Source organism: Phaethon lepturus, unplaced genomic scaffold, assembly GCF_000687285.1.
Source record: "Phaethon lepturus isolate BGI_N335 unplaced genomic scaffold, ASM68728v1 scaffold1629, whole genome shotgun sequence".
Classification (NCBI taxonomy): Eukaryota; Metazoa; Chordata; class Aves; order Phaethontiformes; family Phaethontidae; genus Phaethon; species Phaethon lepturus.
In genome coordinates this window covers 7,583-27,032 of record NW_010562537.1, presented here as the reverse complement: position 1 = coordinate 27,032, position 19,450 = coordinate 7,583, and the positions used below count along the sequence as shown (strand labels likewise).

The following is a 19,450-nucleotide window of genomic DNA, read 5'->3' as shown; positions in this document are numbered from 1 at the left end:
AGGCAGCGGGGCGGCGCGGGGACTCGGGCCGGGGCTGTGCGGTGCCTGCCCTTGCTGTCGCTGAAGTTTCCTGCGGCTTCGCTGGGCTCCAGGGGATCGGGAGATGCGTTTTTCCCCCGCCCCGCTTCCCTTTTCACGGAGGGCTGCCTGTGTGCAGCTGCCAAGTTGAGGCGCTTAAATAAGACGAGGGCTACAGCCAAGGATCCGGGTGATGCCAAGCCTCGCTGATGTGGCGGTGCTGTGGGGCTCTGGGAATGAGAAAGTGGGGTATGATAGGAAGGTGGATATTTGCTTGCTTTGTGATGTTAGTTTGGAAAAGTGCTGGAGGGTTAAAGTCGAGGCTTGGCTGCATCCAACCGAGACTCACAAGTGCAATCCTGCCTTCATTCCAATGGAGAGTTTTCTCGCCTTTGTTTCCACTAGGACCAAAATTTCTTCTCAGCCATCTCACTGTGGCATTGTTGCACTGCTTTGTGTCCAGTTGTTGTCTTTTTAGCTAGATTAAGTTTTCTTTTGGATGATAACAGAGATGGGAGGCAAAGTCAACATGTCTTCTGTAAAACCTTGTCTTTAATATCAGTCTGACAGCCTAGTAAAGCCCCTCCTGAAGCAACTGGGAACACTGGAATTGGGCTGCTACCTTTTGCCTTCAGCCTTTACTAGCACGGTGTTTACAGCAAAATAGAAGTCTGACATAATGATGCATTTTAGGTGACTTCCTCATCTTCTGGATATCTTCTGAGACCTCCTTGTCTGGTCACTAAGTCATCCAACCGCAGTGGTTGCTGTGTAGTTGACTGAAATCAATTATTTTGCTTTTGTTTCACCATCAGGTTTGTGTTTGTAGGCAATCATCTCAGTGAATGCACATAGTCAGGTGAATGTGTATTAACATTAATGTGTTTGAATTGCTGTGGTTCTCATTGTACTCTTGGATGCATTGAAAAAGAATAGCAGATAAAGCTCGGATTGTTTCTGCATAAATGTTTGAAGCTTGCTTAGTTTTGCGTGTGCTATGAGTTATCCAGCTGGCATGTGAGATAGTGTCTGTCTCTGACAAGAGTATAATCATAGATGGCAGCGTAAATGAATTTCTGGCAGATGTTCTTATTTCAACAACACTGCTAGTTAATAGCAGGGTTTGGCTATTTAGACCTTTGTTAATGAAGTTTGAACTGTCTCTGTAGTAGTTAAGGTATAGTAGACACTTCTAAGGGAAAGATGCAAGGACTCCTTTCAACTGGAAGTGAAGTCAAAACAGTGACTGACATTTGCACTAATTAAAACCTCTTTGCTGTTGGCAAAAGACCTTTAGTTGTACACACTGATGCACATCTCCTGCTGTGTGGTGATATGTGGATATTGTAAATAGCTTCAAGTAATCTGGGCACACACTGTTCTTATGCAGTTGGCGGGTTGGCAGCAGCTGGGCTAACTGCTGGGAAATACCTTCCTGCTTGCAAGATACTCCAGTAGTGGGGCAATGCTCAAGCACTGCTGCAAGCTTAATAGCAACAGGAGAGCAGAACTTCATACAAGGTGTATGGGGAAGGGTGGTCACACCCAGGGCAAGAGTTTGAATCATTCTGGTATTTTTGTTGACTGATTCTCACTGCTGTTATGCACAACAAACTTTTCCCTCATTAGCAAAGGCTGTATAACCTGTGGGCTAGGATGACCTCAATAGGGTCTTTCTGAAGACATCTCATAAGCCATCTCTGAACAGCTATAGCAGTCATTATCAGTCAGACTTTGGGATGGAAAGAACTCTTGTGAAATTAGATTGGTGGAAACTCTACAGACTTTGGACTTAAATACTTACAAGGGCCTTGCCATTTGGTGACACAGTTCTACTCCTGCCTGTCATCTGTGGCATGTTTTATTGTGTGGGCACGATACAGTGGCTTTCAGTCAGCACAGATTCTGACTTCACCAAAAAACACCCCAAATTTATCATAAAAGTAGAGCATTGAATTTTCATATTATGTAGTGGCACACTTCCTCCTAATACCTTGCTTGGGCATACCCAAGGTGTTAGAAGGAGGTCTAGACCATGGGAGGATGGTCTTGTGCTATGACTGGCATCCTAGGGTTAAAGTGACTAAATAGTTGTTCTATTGGCCTAAAGCTTCCTATGCAAAAGCCACTGTTTTACCAAATATTTCACATACTGTGAAGTGCTGTCCGGGTCAGATAATTTCTGAACAAGCTAGTTCGGGTGCTGCAATGGTGTTGGCATGGCCAAGCAATCAATGTGGATCTGTGTCGTGGTAGCTGTATCCACTTTTAACTTTGCTTAGGGATCCTGGCGTGGTTGTCTGCGCTGGCACTTGAGGGATGTCTTAGTAGCTAAACTACTAATCCTAAGGGAACTGTCTTGACTTGAAACTATCACTAGTGGAAACAGCATGTATTATGCCAGTATGAGGCTACTTGTTGGCAGTAACACCGGCTATGCCCCACTTAATATCTTTAATAAAATCATGCATGGTGGTTTTAAACTATTTTTTAACCCTTGTACCCAGAAATTAAGTGATAAGATGTATCCATGTGAACCATCATCTAGTCTAGTAAAAATTTTCTTTTTCTTATATACTCTGGTTTATTTTTAACTGTGCCTCAGACTATAAGATAAATCTGTTTCTCATACAAGCTTGAATAACCTACACTTGGATTGATGATCATATGTTGTTTTTCTTAACAGGGTTTCACTGAGTGTTTTATTGCATATCAGCTGTGAGACAGAGTGGTAGTGGTTCTCATCTCTAACACTGTTCCAAAACCAGTTTTCTTCGACCCCGAACCCTGTTGTCTAATTGCTTGCAATAAATATGAAGGATCTAGTCTAATAACCCCATTTAAAAGAAACAAACCCCAAAACTTTACTACTAACTTTAAGGTGGTACCCAGGTCTGAGAAAGCATATTGCTACATAGCAAGCTCTTCTATCACTGAGTCATGGGGATTTTTTTTTTTGAGAGGTTCTTGTGTTACATCCTGCTTTCTGTAATGTTTTTTTACCTTTTTTGGGCAGGCCTCATGCTCTTCCCTATGCCTCCATTGTTCTTTGGATCCCTTCTCTGTTTCATCTTTGCTGCTTTCTGGAGGCTTCCATTGCACCTGTGTCCCCACAAAAGCTGTGGTGGTGGCAGTGGTGACACTACTCTGGGATGAAGCACAGTTGGTGGGTGAAGGGCAGTTGCCTTGTGGCATTTGCACTGCTTGGCCATGAATAGGGCACTCTCTCTCCTTGAGAGGAGCTAGGTCAGTGATGTCCTTAGGCATCCCTGTTCCCCCTCTCCCATGCTTTATTCTTTCCTAATACCTTACCAACAGGCTTCCTGTGACACCAATAACTCAGAACGCTGTGAGGTGACACCAAGACCTCACTACACGCTTCCCCTTTTCCCACAGTCTATGAGAGGTATCTCTCTCTGGACTGTCTGGTGCCCTATGGTATTTTTCCACTGAGTCACCTAGAAGCAAGGAAATGGTTAATGTAACTGAGAAGCTGCTCTTGAGAACTCTTGCTTGTATACCAGCATCTCTCTCTTATTTGAAAAGAAAAAATAAAAAATAAATCAAACTTTGCCTTTCTTTACTCTTCAAAAGTTCTTGAGTAGCCAAAATTTTGAGACTTAATCTTATTTGCAGTTTTCTTGAAATGATCAAAGCTGCTGAAAATGTATGGGCCCATGCTAAAAGTTTTGTTTTAATATGCATCCTAGTTTGCTGTGTGGTTAGGCCATCAACACACTAGTTAAGGAGGCCTTGAGCCTGAGAAGAGGCTAATCTCTGAATAGTACAAAACAGTGTGACCTCATGAAGCAAATATCTGAGCCCCAAGGCTGCTTTTCTTTCCCCCAGCTGTACCAGGCAATCTAATAAAAGATATCTAAGCAAAATATCCTTTTCTTGCATTATAGTGTCAATAGGACTGCTTATGGCTTGATGAGTTGGTAAACCATGTATTTATGCTAAGAGCATCTAATCAGTCCTTGACATGACATTCCTTGGTCTTTTGCACTTCAACTCAAAGTCCTAAAATCATGCTAAACTCACTTAATTAAAATGTTTTATTGTTCAAAGAGGCTGAGAAAAGACAAATGGGTATTTTTCACTTTTTTTCCCCTTATGAATCCAGTTCTACAAGTAGTTAAGAAGTGGTCTGGATGGTCATGCATTTGGTGAACAAGGTTGATGTATACCATGCAACAAAGCATCGCATGGGCTGTACAACCTGCTGAAGGCAGTGCCTGATTGTCACAGAAACAATTTCTCCAACGGAATTCTAATAAGTTATGTTAGTACTTTATAGACATAATATTCCCTATTATTTCAGGGAAAGAATGTACCCAGGATGAAAGCACAGCCGCAGCTATCTTTGCAGTTCAACTGGATGACTATTTAGGAGGAAAGCCTGTGCAGTGTAGAGAAATTCAAGGATATGAGTCTACTGAGTTTGTGGGCTACTTCAAAGGAGGAATTAAATACAAGGTAAAAAGCCATCTGTCAAAATATATTCTAAAAATTTATGTAACATAGTCCCCCAAATAAAATAAAATCTTCTGCTTTGTATCTGTTACTGGAAGTTTAAAAATTCGTTCTTAATGTTTAGTGGTTTTAGATCTGAACTACCTATCCTAAACTACAGGAGTCCCAGTACTCGTACAGAAAGCAGCAGCTTGCTTACCAGTACCTCTTCTGATAACTGAAAACCTGTCCCAGTGGTCTCCCCCTACCCCTTCCTCCCCACAAATCAAGCTATCCTGAGATTTCACACTTGTGTGTCTAAGGCAGCTCACAGTAGGGACTTTTGGTGTTTGGGAGGCAGTAAATTTCACAGAGACCATTTTGATGTTCTAGACTGAATCATTTTGTTCAAATGCAGAACCCAATGTGCTTAAGTGGTTAAAAACATGAGCAGAGTTGAAAAGACCAAAACCTCACTTTAGTCTAAAAATGGTGCTTTTGCAGTCCTACTGCATGGGTTTTTTTTTTAATTTGAGGTAGGTAAAAAAACCTCCTAAATACTTTTCATGAAAATTTATACTTTAAAAAGCTGTAGTGTCAGCCTCCTCTTTCTGTCACTGCCAGAAGCAGAATCTTTGGAAGGAACCTTTTAAAGACATCTTTTAAGAATAAAATAATGCATCTCCTGGGAATCTCCTTGTAGTAGGAGCTTTGAGAACCATTGCTCAGTCAGCCTTTTTCCTATTATGGAGGTTTGTAACTTGCAACAGTCTACACAACCAGTTTGAAGCTTTTAAGTCTTGCGTAAGAGAGCTTGACAGTGACCTGCCCACTCTTCTACGTTTTTTTTTTTTCTCCTTTGTAATTTCAAGAGACACTTTCTATTCCAAGCCAAGATCTGGGTCTCTTGGAGGAGTGGAGAATGCTGCCTCAGAGGCAGAGAGCCAAGCCGGTTTGCAAGAATAAGTTAGACTTAAACGTAACTCTTTACTGATTGTAAATCAATAGTTTGGTCTCGTTTCCCCCAGTTTGGTGCTCTTTGCTAGGTTGTCTCCTAAACTGCAAATAGTCCTTTCAGAAAATTACAGAGCTGCTGTGGAATGACTCCTCCCTCTATACATAACTAGCCACTAAAAACCCTCAGACCTCTGAATTTAAGGAAGTTGTGAAAACTTGTACAGGAGCTGCATATTCCTCTGCTTTCCCTCAGTCCTTATTTGATAACTTGCTGATTTTTGTCCTAACAGTGTGGTTCAGCATTACTTTATCCTCTGGATGATGCAGGAAAGTGCTGTAAATCCTGTGCTTTCCCCTTCCCCACTCATCTGAAAACCCTCTGAAGCAGTGACATCTGCTCCGTCAGATAAAGGCTCACACCCGAGTTCAGCAGTAGCAGTGTTCCCCAAGTCTGTCTGGTCTGTGGTCAGCACTATTAAACAGTGTATTATTTTGGCTCACCTCTCACTGCATAAGCTTTTTTTTTTTTCCCCCTGCTAGCTCCTCAGCTGTAGCAAAAAGGTAAATTTGCAGAAATCAAACTGAAATAAAGCTTGCTACTTTGTTGGTTTTTTTTTTTCAGGCAGGTGGTGTTGCCTCTGGATTTAATCATGTTGTTACTAATGATCTGAGTGCTCAGAGGCTTCTGCATATCAAGGGCCGGAGAGTTGTAAGAGCCACAGAAGTCCCTCTGGCTTGGACCAGCTTCAACAGAGGAGATTGCTTCATTATCGACCTCGGAACTGTAAGTCTTTAGTAGAGCAAAACACATTGAAAAGTAAGGCATGCAGCATCACTTTTAAGGTCTGAATCATCCCTTAAAATCCACAACTGATTTTGTCATTCACGCAAACTGACAGGAAGAATCTGCTTTAGAAAATCAGTTTCAGGGTCACAACACTTTGAAGGTTCAAAACTGCCCTAAATGCTTTCTGAATTATGCACAGATTATCCTTCAGGAAACAGTTCTCTTCCCATTCAAGGCATTGGGATATTTTACTACTGATGTTTGAACCTTAAGCTGTTCACAGTAAGTCCTGACTTTGACACTGTCTACCAGCTGAATGGGATCAGTGCTAGGGTTCAGAGCAGAACAGATCGGATCTTTCTCTGAAGAGCATTTCTTCATATTCATAAAACTTTGATCATGACAACTGACCCTAAAGAAATGCAAAAGAAGTGTCATAATAAACTTGTCATACAATGTGTTATAAAACTACTTGAGTATTTAAAGAGATCACTTAAGAAGCAATCCCATACTTCAAGGCTTTCTGCTGAAAGCAAATAGAGAGACTTAGTGCAGAAGCGTATGGACAGATAAGATAATTTTGCTTGCTTCACATACTTAAAGTATAGTACTGTCACCTTAGTATCAAGAAGTTTTAAAATGAATCCTAAAAGTAGCAGCTGGGATGTAGTCCATGCTAGTTAGATGCTAGTTAGCTGTTTGAAATTATTCCCATGCCTAAGATGCTGATATGTATAAAATTAAGAACGCATGAAAGAAAACAGTTTATCTGCAAGGCAGAAACTGCAGTTGGTCTTAACTGTAGTGCTTCACAAGGAAGTGGTCAGCCACTTCAGCAAGATTTCAGAGAATAGTTCCCTGACCTCTTTAAAAGAGGAGCTATTCTGAACCCATGTTACAGGTTTTGTTGTTTCTTCTGAAAGCATCCCTTGGTGTGATAAGGGGTATTGGTAGATATCCCTTGATATTGGTAGATATTGGTACCAAGATACCAATTAAAAATTGAAGATATCTTGATATTGGTATCAAATAGCTATATTGATCATGTCTGTTAGGTTTTATCATGCTTAGCAGCCTTCAGACAGAACAACCATTTTTTTCCTAATGTTATCCCATTCCTCTTATGGCACTGTGGTCTAATCATCTGAAACAGCCAAGTGATCAGTAACCAAAGAGCTATCTCTCCATGTTACTTTGTATTTAGGATGCATAGGAGACTCCAATCATCTGTTCCCCTTCAGAGTTAACCCATGGGAAATGGGAAAGTTGGAACTAAACATTGACAGAAAGTGCTGCTTTTGCAGTCAGGCTGATAGTTTTCTAGTTTGGAGTTAACCTCCCATGGACACCCTGTGGAACTGGGTGTACTCCACAAATTTGACTTGTCCTGACCCTTATTGTGCCACAGTTACCCAGTTCACCTAAAGTAATTACTCAGGTCACACTGTGGGCATGGCAATGACACCAGTGAAATGCACTATGTGTATATAGTGGTGGTACATGTATAGCTTGGGGCTCATCCCTTTTGATGAGATTTGAGATTTGTTGAGGGGACATCACTGTCAGTAAGCAATTTAGATGTAATATGGCTTTATAGTCTTGATTTCTAATACTGAATGTACATTGTAAGCCTTTTTCTTTTTTAGTATAGCATCACTCTAGTTTCTGATTTCGTGTTTGACAAGACAGACTTCAAGCAGTAATGCAACCCTGTGCCTTTGTGGGAAGAAAAATTAGATGTGAACAACATCTAGATCTCTTTACTGTGCTATGGGAAATGTCAGTCAAATCGCATGACTAATAACAGTTCTTGGTCTTGCCGTGTCAGTGGTGTATGGGCATGGGTTTTCTTGACTGTATTAACAAGTTAAGGAAAAAAATGTTTCATCATCCAGAAATTCGTAGTAATTTCATCATAGGTTATTATGTAAACCGGACCTTTCCTGTGGGAGATGAAAAGGCAACGTGTGACATGCTTCAAGATCTGTTAAGTCTAGTGAGGTGCCTGTAGAGAAATAGATGTTGTAGAAAATACACTGTCACAGTGGAAATCTTGAGCAAGTTTTACAAGAACTATACTTCAAGCTGAAATAACTGTATTTCAGATTGAAATTTTCCATGACTAGAGGCCCATTGTAAATGGGTGAGTCTTTACAGGAGCTCTTAATTGAATTTAGGGGTCCTTGTAAAAAAAAAAAAAAAAAAAAGAAATTGGCTCAAGTAGATTCCTTTACTTAATAATTGAAATAAAATGAATCTTAAATAGGGTTGCTCTAGAGTCTTGGGATTTATTGCAAGGCACTACTGAATCATTGTCTGAGAATAATGGGCAGTAATTGCATAAAATAATGAGCTTATGGTCAGTGCTTTTAATATCAAATTATTGTAGCATATCAAATAAGATGTATTTCCAAGACTTGCTTTCCCCAGTCTCTTAGCTAACCAGGAGGATGGCCTCCATGTCACTGCAAAACTGCTGGTGCAGTCCATTTCCTGTTACATTTTATCAAGCCACTTATCTAATATAATGAAACATCATTTCAGTTTTCCCACTGAGCTCAATTACAGCAGTATTTTAAATATGTGATTTGAACAGATAAGGGAAAATTAAGAAAAGTAATAATGATCAGGAATAAAATCATTCAAGTCACTAAGGTTTCCCTCTCAGTGATAATGCCTTAGGTAGAAAGCATTTGTGTGCATTTCCAGCTAGGTTCACATATTTACAGTTCAGGTTCTGATGGTTACCTCATACCTAGATAAACCACACTTACAGCACTTCAAATATCCTGACCAAGTCTTATTTTGCCTCCTTTGAACCCTCTGGGGTGGAACAGAAGATAGCTGCAGATGGCAGCGAGTCATTAGCTGTGGGTAAAAATCTTCTGTAAGACCATGACATGAGCACTGTGACCGCCAGACTGATGTTCCAGTGCAATGAGTAATCCAGGAGGGTGCCAGACTCTTGATTTATGATTTTTTTTTCTACAAGGGATTTCCATGACACCTCCTTGACAAACTTGTAAGGAGCCTTTGGGACAGGGCAGGCAAGACAAGTGCAGGGCAGTTGCTGAGAAGGCTTTGTACAGGCCTGATGTAAAGGACACTTTACCTTGTTAGGTACTGCTTAGCGCATCCTGTCCTGGCACAGCTGTGCTCAAGTCCTCCCAGCAGCCGTGGTCTTCTGCCACGCTTCCCATCCTGTCCTTTTGGCCAGAGGGTGCTGAGCTCTTCCTGGTGTCCCACCTGAGAGGCACCAGGGTGGGTTTGGCAGTTCTTGGTGGCCATAAATTGTCTGGCCTGGCTCTGTGCTCTCCTTTTCACCTCCAGATGTGGCTCTCCCTGCATCACTCCATGCTTCAGCCACCTCCTCTTAGCCACATCCCTCTTTCTTTCTCCATCACCAAGACGAATTCTCAAACAGCAAGGAGCATGAGAGGGCATGGAGAATGATCATGGAAGCGAAAGAAATAGATTAAGCATTGTGCCATTCAGTGAATTACATACACACTGTTTCCCAGGCTATTTTAGTATTATCCAGATGCATAAGTTAATATAGCTTGTATATGTCTGATAAGATGTGCTAAAGACTTTAATCTCTTTTCTCAACTTTCTTAGTGATTGGTTTAAAGTGGGAAGGAAACTTAGCAGTATTGTCAAGTTTACCCTATGAACATTGGTGATGTACAAATGTGAATGTTGAGACGTGTTGATAATTTGGGTAGTTACCAAAACATGGAGCAGAAGTAATGGGAGTAGCAATACAATAAAACAACATGAAGAGATCAGCTGATTTTCTTGAAAGCTACTCAGCTCAGTTTGGGAATCTCTGCTGTATGAAGACTGTCTAAAGTTGTATCCTTAATGACCAGCAAAAATAGTCTATACACATTTGTTCAGATAGAGCTTTGTAAAATGCAAGACTTGGTTCTCTCTGGCTGACTCTCCTCTTGATGGGAGGCAGCAGCAGCACTATGAGCCAAGGGAATGCAGAGGGCAGGGAGAGGGCTGTGTGCCACTCAGCCTCCTGGAAGAAATTAGGAGACAATTGTTAAAAGGGGGCAGGAAGAGAAATGTGTGATAAGTAACAAGCCATTCTAAGCTTGGGCCCGATTGAGGCTGCAAAGTTTTGTCAGTACAATCAAAGTTCTGCTAATGAAACGTTACCCTTCTTCCCAAAGGAAGAATGCCGATGGTGAGGTGATAACTATATCTCAAGTTAAGTGAAGACTGAAGGTAAACTGCACTCAGTTGCCCATCCTTCCCATTCCTACAGTGGGGCTTATAAACTGATTTATAAACATCCAAGAGGTGGCTAGTTTGAAATTTAAGAGCCTGCGGTGTGCTTAAAAACAACTTGTTGTGCCAGCCAGCAATCAATGTATGTACTTCTCAAGGGCTCCATGAATCACAAACGAAAATTATGATGCTGGAACTCAAAAGTATCAGACTGAATAAAGCTGCTGTAATCATGTATCAGTCAGTATGCTCCTACTTGAACTGCTGACATAATAGGTACGTCAAAAGGAAAAATTGCTGTCTTGCACAAAGATGCTAGAAAAAATACACCAAGTGAAAAGGCTGGCTTTTTTGACAGCTGCTTTTCATAAAAACTGTTAACTTGCTATAAACGAAATTATATTCAAAAAAAGAAAATTAACTTCTGCTTTTTAATGGTAAAAGACCAAGAGGACAGATACTTGCTTTATGATTATGACTATGGGTATGATTCAGCATCCCACTGCAACCTTAAGCACAGTTGTAGCTTTACTTCTGTAATCTCCCTGCCTCTTTCCTTCCCTATCTCTTCTAGGTGGCTTTGCTTCTCTTCCTTTAGAGAAACCAGTTCATAATCAGCATATTAATTGCTTTAATAAAGTCACTGTTTGGGTATAAACAGGACTGGAAAAGCAGATTCTTGCATGTTGGGGTTCATCACTGTAAGTTTCTCTTTCTAGTTGCTCTCCCTGGCACTAACAACTGACTAGTCATATCCTTTTTCCATTTTTTTCATTCATGTGTTTCTCCTACAACTAACCTCTTCCCCAGTTTCCCTCAGCTGAGAATTAAACTGTCGCTCATGCTGTCACAGGGAGTTGCCAAACAAGTAGCAGAGCTAGAACAACTGCTTTAGTTCTTTATTAACTTTATGGACTTATTAATGGCTTAAAAATGTGGTTATATCTATGCACAGTGTATCTTAGTAAGCATTTTTCTGTAAATCTGTGAACCAATTATTTTTACAGCTCCAGCATTCTGGAAATTGTTATAGTGACAAAGTCGTCAGATGGATAAAAATAAATATTAAGCCCTTTTTTCCCCCCCACTTCAGTTAGAGTATTCAGGGTATGTGATTTTCCTTCATACTCTATGGACTGGGAAGCTTCCCCTTGCCCCCAGTTGTAAGCAGAAAAGAAGCTGAAACAGAAAACATCATTAAAGCTTCAGGTGGACAGGACATATATGTATGCACAAGGATTCAGTTAGGTTACTTCCTGATGCTGTAGGAAATCCAGATGTTTTGCTGCTTGAGCTGCTGTCATTTAGAATGAATATCATCCTGGTACTCACCCTTTAATGCACTGTGGTTTAGCAACAGCTATTCCCAGAATATACTAGCAAAACAGGTGTGAGAGGGAAAATGAATGTAGTAAGTGTATGACTGTGGTACATCTGACTTATTTTTACTCTGACAATTTGTTCCAGCTGAATCAAATGGGAGACTCCAAGACTGATTACAAAGATGCTGTTGTACTTATACCAGGGCCTGGCTTGTGGTGGCCTCAGCAGGATTCTGGCTGAATGAATTCAGAGTTTGTTTTGGATTATCAAAACTCCACAACTTTCAATGGTTCACTGTGTTACAGTTTCAACAAATGTAAAAGGCAGATTTGATGCATATGTGAAATGATTTTTCTATTTTCCCTGCCTGTATCAAGAATTCAACAGTCAAGACAGGAAAAAACATTGAATAATTTAAGGAGAAAAATGTCTCCACAGCCTGTATTAATCTGGTTCAGTCCAAACATTCTTCTCAATATGTATCATAGAATCTTTGGGTTGGAAGGGGCCTTTAAAGGTCATCTAGTCCAATCCCCTGCAATGAGCAGGGACATCTTCAACTAGATCAGGGTGCTCAGAGTCCTGCCCAACCTGACCTTGAATATTTCCAGGGATGAGGCATCTACCACCTCTCTGGGAAACTTTAATATATGTCAGTTCCTAAAAAACTGAATGTCAGTGAACTGACAAAAAGTGCTGTATCCTAGTCACTTTTATTCAGTTTTACTGTTTAGTTGCTTTCCCCACCATTTGGACTTTGTTTTCTTGATTTAGCACTCCTTTTTTGCTGAAGAAAAGATCCACACTCTTGCTTTAGGGCTCTCCATTCAGTTTCCAAAAATTAGGTGTTTGAATTGCAACCGCCAAAGTAATGTGCATTTGCTTTACAAATACTTTTTACTGAGAACTGAAGGCCCTGGAAGCATTTCTGTTTGCAGTGCATATAAAAACTTTTTTCCAAGTCTATTTTCATCTTGTATTGGCATTTTCCCTTTAAATCTGTTAACGTTAATTTCAGACTAGACTTTAACAAAGAACAGTTTCAGCTAAAATGAACTCTTGCCTTATCAGAACAGCTGTTTATTAATGACCATGAAGAGCATGAATGGAGTCTCAGCTGAGTGCATGCCAATTAGTTTGATACAAACATAGGAGCATGATAAGATACGCATAAAAGCTTTGCCAATATTTGTGCATGTTCAATCTGCCTCTAGCTTTGCTAGTTTTTTCTACTTCACTCAAGAAGTAGTATCTTAGGTTCACTCTCAAGTGAGGATTAGGAGCACAGGCTCCTTTGGGCACTCCTGCACCACAGCTCTTCTCCTCCTGACCCACCTTTCTTCTACCTACCTACTGTGAAACCACTACAGTGGCTTTCTGTGATGTGGTTATTCGCCCAGGCTCTGATCTGATTCTGTTTAATAAACAGAAACAGCTAAGCCTAAGAGAAGAGAGGAATTAAGTCAGTAATAACTTTACAAACCTTCTTTTCCTGCTTTTAGCCCTTTTGTATGAGTTGTGGGAGTAAAGAGAATGTGGTATGGTGTTTCACATGAGCAAGCAGGTTTAGCTGAAGGTGGTCTTTGTGCTAAGCCCCTCTGCTTCACAGCCGTGCCTCCATACTTAATGTTGTGGTTTAGAGCAACAGAAGACAACATCCTGACTAATATAATATGTCAGCTATAATATACTATAATACAAAATCAGCTATAATATACTGTATTTCATAAGCTGCATCATGTTGACAGAACACTATCCACACTACAGATTTAGCTGACTCTTAACTAAGAGTGGTATTTTTTTAATTGAATTGCAATTACATTCTGGAAGCATGTTCTGGGGCAGATGCAGGCAAAGGTGGACAGGCTTAGGGTGCATCAGCCTGCCAACAAAGAATAGAGGCATACCAGCTTGTGATTCTTGGCTTAAAGTCTTTCCTTTAGTGAAAGCTTAAGTTTTTATTTTATATTTTAAGATTAGTGAGACTTAACACCTCAAACATTTCATTGTTATTTTCTACCAAAACTGATGTTTACCACAAATTTGCTTTGAATAGAGTTTTGGAACCTATTTAATTTGTTTAGCTTTTTAATGTCCCTTCATGTAAGAGAATGCAAATCAGTGGTTACAGTATGGGCCTGGAAATTAATAGGCACTTCAACAAAGATACAGGATTAAAACACTTTTATGTGCAGGACATGTTTGTAACCAGAAAAAACTGTGAGTTCTTCATAGATTTAAGCTTCTTGGTTTTGCCTTCATAGTCCTGGCTAAGACTCATAGAAAAGACACCAGGACACAGTATATTTTCATTTGCCTCCAAACCAAGCAGGCTTCCAGTTGAATACAGAGGTGGCTGTGTGTTGGAAAGGAAAATTTGGTTTTAAGCCACTTCTGAAATAAGCACTTTTTTTTGTTCGTTTTTCCTTCTCTTGCTCTACGTGCCACTTGGGGCTGGAGCACGAAGGCAGGAGGTGTGCTTTCACAATCCCTCTCCATAGAGGGGTAAGTGCTCAGTTACACAAGCCATACATAATCGTCCTGCCATACGCTTCTGTATAGAAGCTAAGTGTTGGGTCATTTTTAATATGCTGTAGAAATCTCATGTGACTTGCTCAAGGTCACTCTGCAGGCCACAAGCTATCAGGAGTAAAAGCAGTGAATCCTGCTACTCTATAGGAGACCAAACTGCATCCCCCCCAAAATGTGCAGATGAGGAGAGACCTTGCTATGACTGCAGTGTGCATGGCTTTGCCTTCCCAACCTCCCTCAGGAACTCTAGGGTGGCCACTGTGATTATTCATGATAACATTTTTCTCACCCTCAGCTGATAATTGTCCCACTGTGATCTGACAAGTATATTGATATCAACAACCATTAATATCAGGCAGCAGAATAGCTCTTTCCCATAACACCTCTCAAGCTCTGTTAAAGAGATTAAAAAAAAAAAAACAAAAACCACACTGCTAGTACAAACTTCTGAAAATAAACTGGGCTTGGCACAGGAATTACTGGTGAATGAAGTTCCCTTTTTTTGAGTGGAGGGAACACTTGAAGTCTATTTTCATTTTAATGGAAACATTTTTTTGTCAGCCTGCCAATTCAAAATAAAGTTAGCAAAACAAGCCTAAAAATAGTGAAAGTGTAGTACAGCTAAGAAATTGTGAAAGCACTGAATGAGCTAAAGCTAAATACCATATTATGGCCCTAGTTGAGCACTTTATATAGGTCTAAAAATAAATACATTAATAATAAAATAAAAGCCAAAAGCTTTGGGGTCTGTTGGGACATGGTTAGATAATTAGCTGACTGTATGACAGGTAAATTCAGATCTAAATATTTGTATTGTCAAGAAGCGGATTTAACTTGAAAAATATCTTTTTTCTGGCTTTAAATTGTTAAAAACCCAATCTGCCTATTGTAAGTTATATCAGGAAGGCAAACCTGTAAATATCCAGCCAAACTTTTACCATAAAGGTAGAATCAAATCAAAATTAGATACATTTAAAAATAATGGAGAAGATTTTACTTAAGAGGAAAATTAACTAAATCTAAGCTCCTGAAGACTTGTGGCACTGAATGCTTAAGGTATTTGTTTAGTGCTCATAGTAATTACAGTAAAATATTATACACTTCGGGACACTTCCATGACTCGTGGTTGCTCACTTCCTTCTATTGTACATGAATTTTATCTTTCAGGGTTTTAATAAAGAATACTGTCTCTATTCCCTAGTGCTGAAAAGAATCAGATTCTTGTTTCTCTAGCTTTTAAAATCACTATTTTTTTTAAATAACCGGGGAAGATGGAGCTTATAGAAGTGGTATGGCTCATCCAAGTCCAGATCAAGGATGTTTTCAGACACTGATTGTTGATTCAAGGGGTTTTTTAATGTGGCAAGAGAAAACCTTACCACACAAGGTTACAGCTAACAATTTAATAGTTATTTAGTTTAGTTTAGGACAAAAGTATTTAGACCTTTTTTATTTTATGAGAAAGTTTCTGTAGTTTAGGAAGGTGGACTTCATAAGGAAAATAATGAAGTCTGCAAATCAAAAAAATCTGAAATACATTACTGTATATCTTCATAGGTCTTTCTCCTTCCTCAGGCTGATTTGAAGCCTACAGCCAGTAGACTGTAGAAGAGCCCAGTTTAGTCACTTGCTGACTGAAGGCAAAGTGGGAAAATACACTGTGAATGCAGGGTAGCCGGGGTGCACTGTGCAGTAGGACCTTTAGGAGATGCTAAGAAAAGAAAATGTGAATTTATTGTCTGAGAAGTAAAGGTCTTTGTAATTTGCAGTAACAGCTTAAGTCTCACAATATCTTTTGTGGTCAGTACAGTAAATACTATTTATTTTGTAGATGGGAATACTTGTTTGAGGTTGTGTGTCCAGTTACCAGAAGACAAAAATGAGGCTGACATATACTACTGAAACTGAACTTTTACCCTTTCTGAATGAGTAATCTCCATGAATTGCAGCATACACGCTGAGATAAGGCAACAGCTGCCTAACCTCTTCAGCTAATTCTCTAAATATGTCTTCTTTCTCTTCCTTATTGTTTCTATAGACTGTGGGAAATAAAGAATTCCTATTTATCGCTGCTATCTCTCTTGTGACTCCTGTTTTCTCACATAATTTCAAATAAGCTCAATTAGTAGGAGGTAGGCCAAGATGACAATGAGTAAGTTTGAGGGCTGAAATTCTCAAAAACTAAAGGAGTCTGCGTTTTGGGAAATCTCCCAAAATTTGGGAGAGGGCTGTAGCAGTACGTGGCTGTAATAATTATATTAAAAAATCTGCTCAAATTGAAACCTGACTTTCTACACACTCAAGGCAGTCTTTCATTAATTTTTCATTAACAGAAAATTCTGGTTCCCCAGGTATGCACAGATATTTTTTTCATGTGGAAATGTCAAAAGTTAGATTTAAGATAAGGTTCAGACCTGAAGCCAAGTGTATGTCTAGATTTTGGATACATAGTAAGCTGAGAGTTTTTAAACCAGAACTTGGAAGCAGATTTTTTTTTTTTTCTTGTCTTAAGCCTACAGTCAAGTTGGCAAAGGCAAACTGAAAACCTCATAGCTTTCATTGCATAACATCTGCCAGTTGAAAGGGATCCAGTTCTGGGAATCTGTAAGACTGACGTAAGCTTAAAACTTTGTCTTTGAAGGATGCTTACAAAGGGAAGGGAACTTGTTTGTGAGATCACTGAGTTTTTGGGAGTTTTTGTGTCCAAGCTGGTGAAAAGTACATATCAGAAGTTACTAGCACTGTTTCGCATGCAGATGGCATCAATGTTGGCTGTTAGAAGTCTGCATCTCCTAATACGGAGAAGCTGGACTTCATCTCTTGCTTGTCTCAAGCCACCATTTCAAGTACTATTAAATAACAATAGTGGTCAGCAGAAATAGCTTAAAGAGCTTTTTTGAATGAAACAGGTTTTCATCCAAAATCTCAGTTTTACGCAGTTGTATATACATTGTAAATCTAAGACCCCACTAATTTTTTCAGTGAGGGCTCTAATTAAATCCTTGTTATTTGCCTTGTAGATGAACACAAACCAGTTCAACTTTTTTTAAAGTTGAAAATTACTGTGTATCTTTATTGCTGTACTATTCGGGCTATTTTGATAGAATCCTGTGAAGAAGAATCAAATTATTTTCTTCCAGAAGAAGGGGAGGGGGGGAAGCAACCAGCCAAGCTGATTAATTTCCTTTGACTAGCTCCTTCCAGCTCAGCCACTAGCGGCTCTGCAGCTTATGTTCTTCCTCTTCTTAGTAATTTTCATCAAGACTGAAATCTAAATTCTTTATTTTGAAATGCTTTGCATTCAGGATGAATAATGGCACTTGCCAAAACTGGGGTTCTTGGTCTGTGGTGTGGCTGGATTAGTTGGCCTGTGTTAGGCTGGTTCTGGTGGCCCTCCTTTCTGGGAAATGCCTTGGGGATGTGCTCCATTCTGGTTAAATTGTGCTTTCCCTGTCATGCGCGGGGCATACACATCCACTACCTATTCAGCCAGAGGCAAGGAAGGCCTTGAAGGCCTGTAAGATGATATCTAGGAGTGGGCTACTGCTACCAGAGCGCTTGCTCATCGACATGGAGAGCCACCGCCGCAGTGTCCGAGGAGATCCTTGTGAAGGTGGCAACCAGGATGGGGTGGACTGCCCCTGTGGCAGCAGCTGACTCCTAGCTGCTGTGTTTCCTGAATGGAGGCATCTTTTACAGATGTGTCTCTTGTCTTTCTTTTCGTCAGTTCCTCAGCCAGGAAGGGGGACCAGGTATATGTCCATCTTCTGCTGGGGTGGAACTTGGTGGTTTAACTGACCATAAAAACTGCGTATTCCTGATCTGTAAATCTTTAGAATTAATTTATAAAGTCATTTGTGAATATCTACAGTTGGAAGGGCTTGCATTAGTCTGAGGTTAATAAAATGTTATGAGCATTGGATCAGCTGTACACTGAGGAAAAATCTTCAAGTGAAAAAAACTTTTTATTGAAAACACCTATGTTATCTGTTTGCACTTGAGCTGGTTTTGTGGTTTGATGCAGCAGAGTGAGTGACAAATACCATTATACAGCAAAAAGTCACCAAATAAAAACTGTATTGAAAGATTTAACTTTACCTTTGAGTAGCAGATATGGTCAGGGTTTTTCTTGAGATTTTGAATTTACTTTGTTTCTTGCCACAGATGAGAACCAGCACTACCGGAAAGTAGTGTAGAAGAGGCACTGCCATAAAATAAAAACAATTTGCAGTAGCAAATTCAAAAGTTTCAAGTTCTTTAGATAGCTGAAGAGATATCTGTATTTGGGATAAAACTCAGTCAAACCAAAACTCTTAGACTGAGCAATCTCTTAATATGTGGATAGTAAATTACATTCTGTAAATACCCTGCATATTACAAATATACAGGTGACTTAGCAAATCTTTTCTGGAAAGTATTTCTGAAAGATGTAGCTTCACTGATGTTCCAGCAGTTTACATCCAGTAAGATAGTTAATAAGATGAATTTTATAATTTTGCTCAGTGTTGAATCTTATAGCTAATGCGTGTGTGCTTTTCATTATTTTAGGAAATCTATCAGTGGTGTGGCTCATCATGCAACAAATACGAGCGGCTGAAGGCTACGCAAGTTGCTGTTGGCATTCGGGACAATGAACGAAATGGAAGGTCTAAATTAATTACTGTGGAAGAAGGGAGTGAACCAGACCGACTCATAGAGGTATTGTAGTATGTGTACCAGTTACTGATGTAGCTGTGAATAAAGTGGGTTTTATACCTCAGGAACTAAACAGGATTGGGCTCAAACCTTATGTTTTTCAAGGACTCCAGGAAGTCAGATTTAGGTTATGGTAGGCCAGTGTATACTACTTTTCCCTCCTTATCCAAACAGCATTAAGTTTATTGAGCAGTGAAGTCTGAGATAATTAATCATCTGAGAATATTTTTTCAAAAACTAAATGCTTGCTTTTTGAATCAGCTGTAGGGTAATAGATATGAGCCATGCTATTAATTCAGAACCCCACACTATCTGCTCCATATGAGGAAACAGCAGCTTCAAGGTGGGCTGATCCTCACAACAAGAGGAAAGACATAGAATTACTATGGCTAGGCTGTCAACAAATGTAGCAGAGTGCATGGACACGCATGGGGCCAAGCATAC

General features: G+C 39.9%; 1 protein-coding gene across 1 annotated transcript; it reads left to right on the top strand.

Moving 5' to 3' along the window:
* Positions 1 to 4,342: 4,342 nt before the first annotated feature.
* LOC104615586 (adseverin-like) lies at positions 4,343 to 18,945 on the top strand (the record flags this gene model as incomplete). Its single annotated transcript, XM_010294284.1, is given in 4 exon segments — positions 4,343 to 4,497; positions 6,053 to 6,214; positions 18,860 to 18,923; positions 18,926 to 18,945. Coding segments are annotated over 4 exon segments (401 nt in total), but the record flags the coding sequence as incomplete, so codon positions are not given.
* Positions 18,946 to 19,450: the final 505 nt, after the last annotated feature.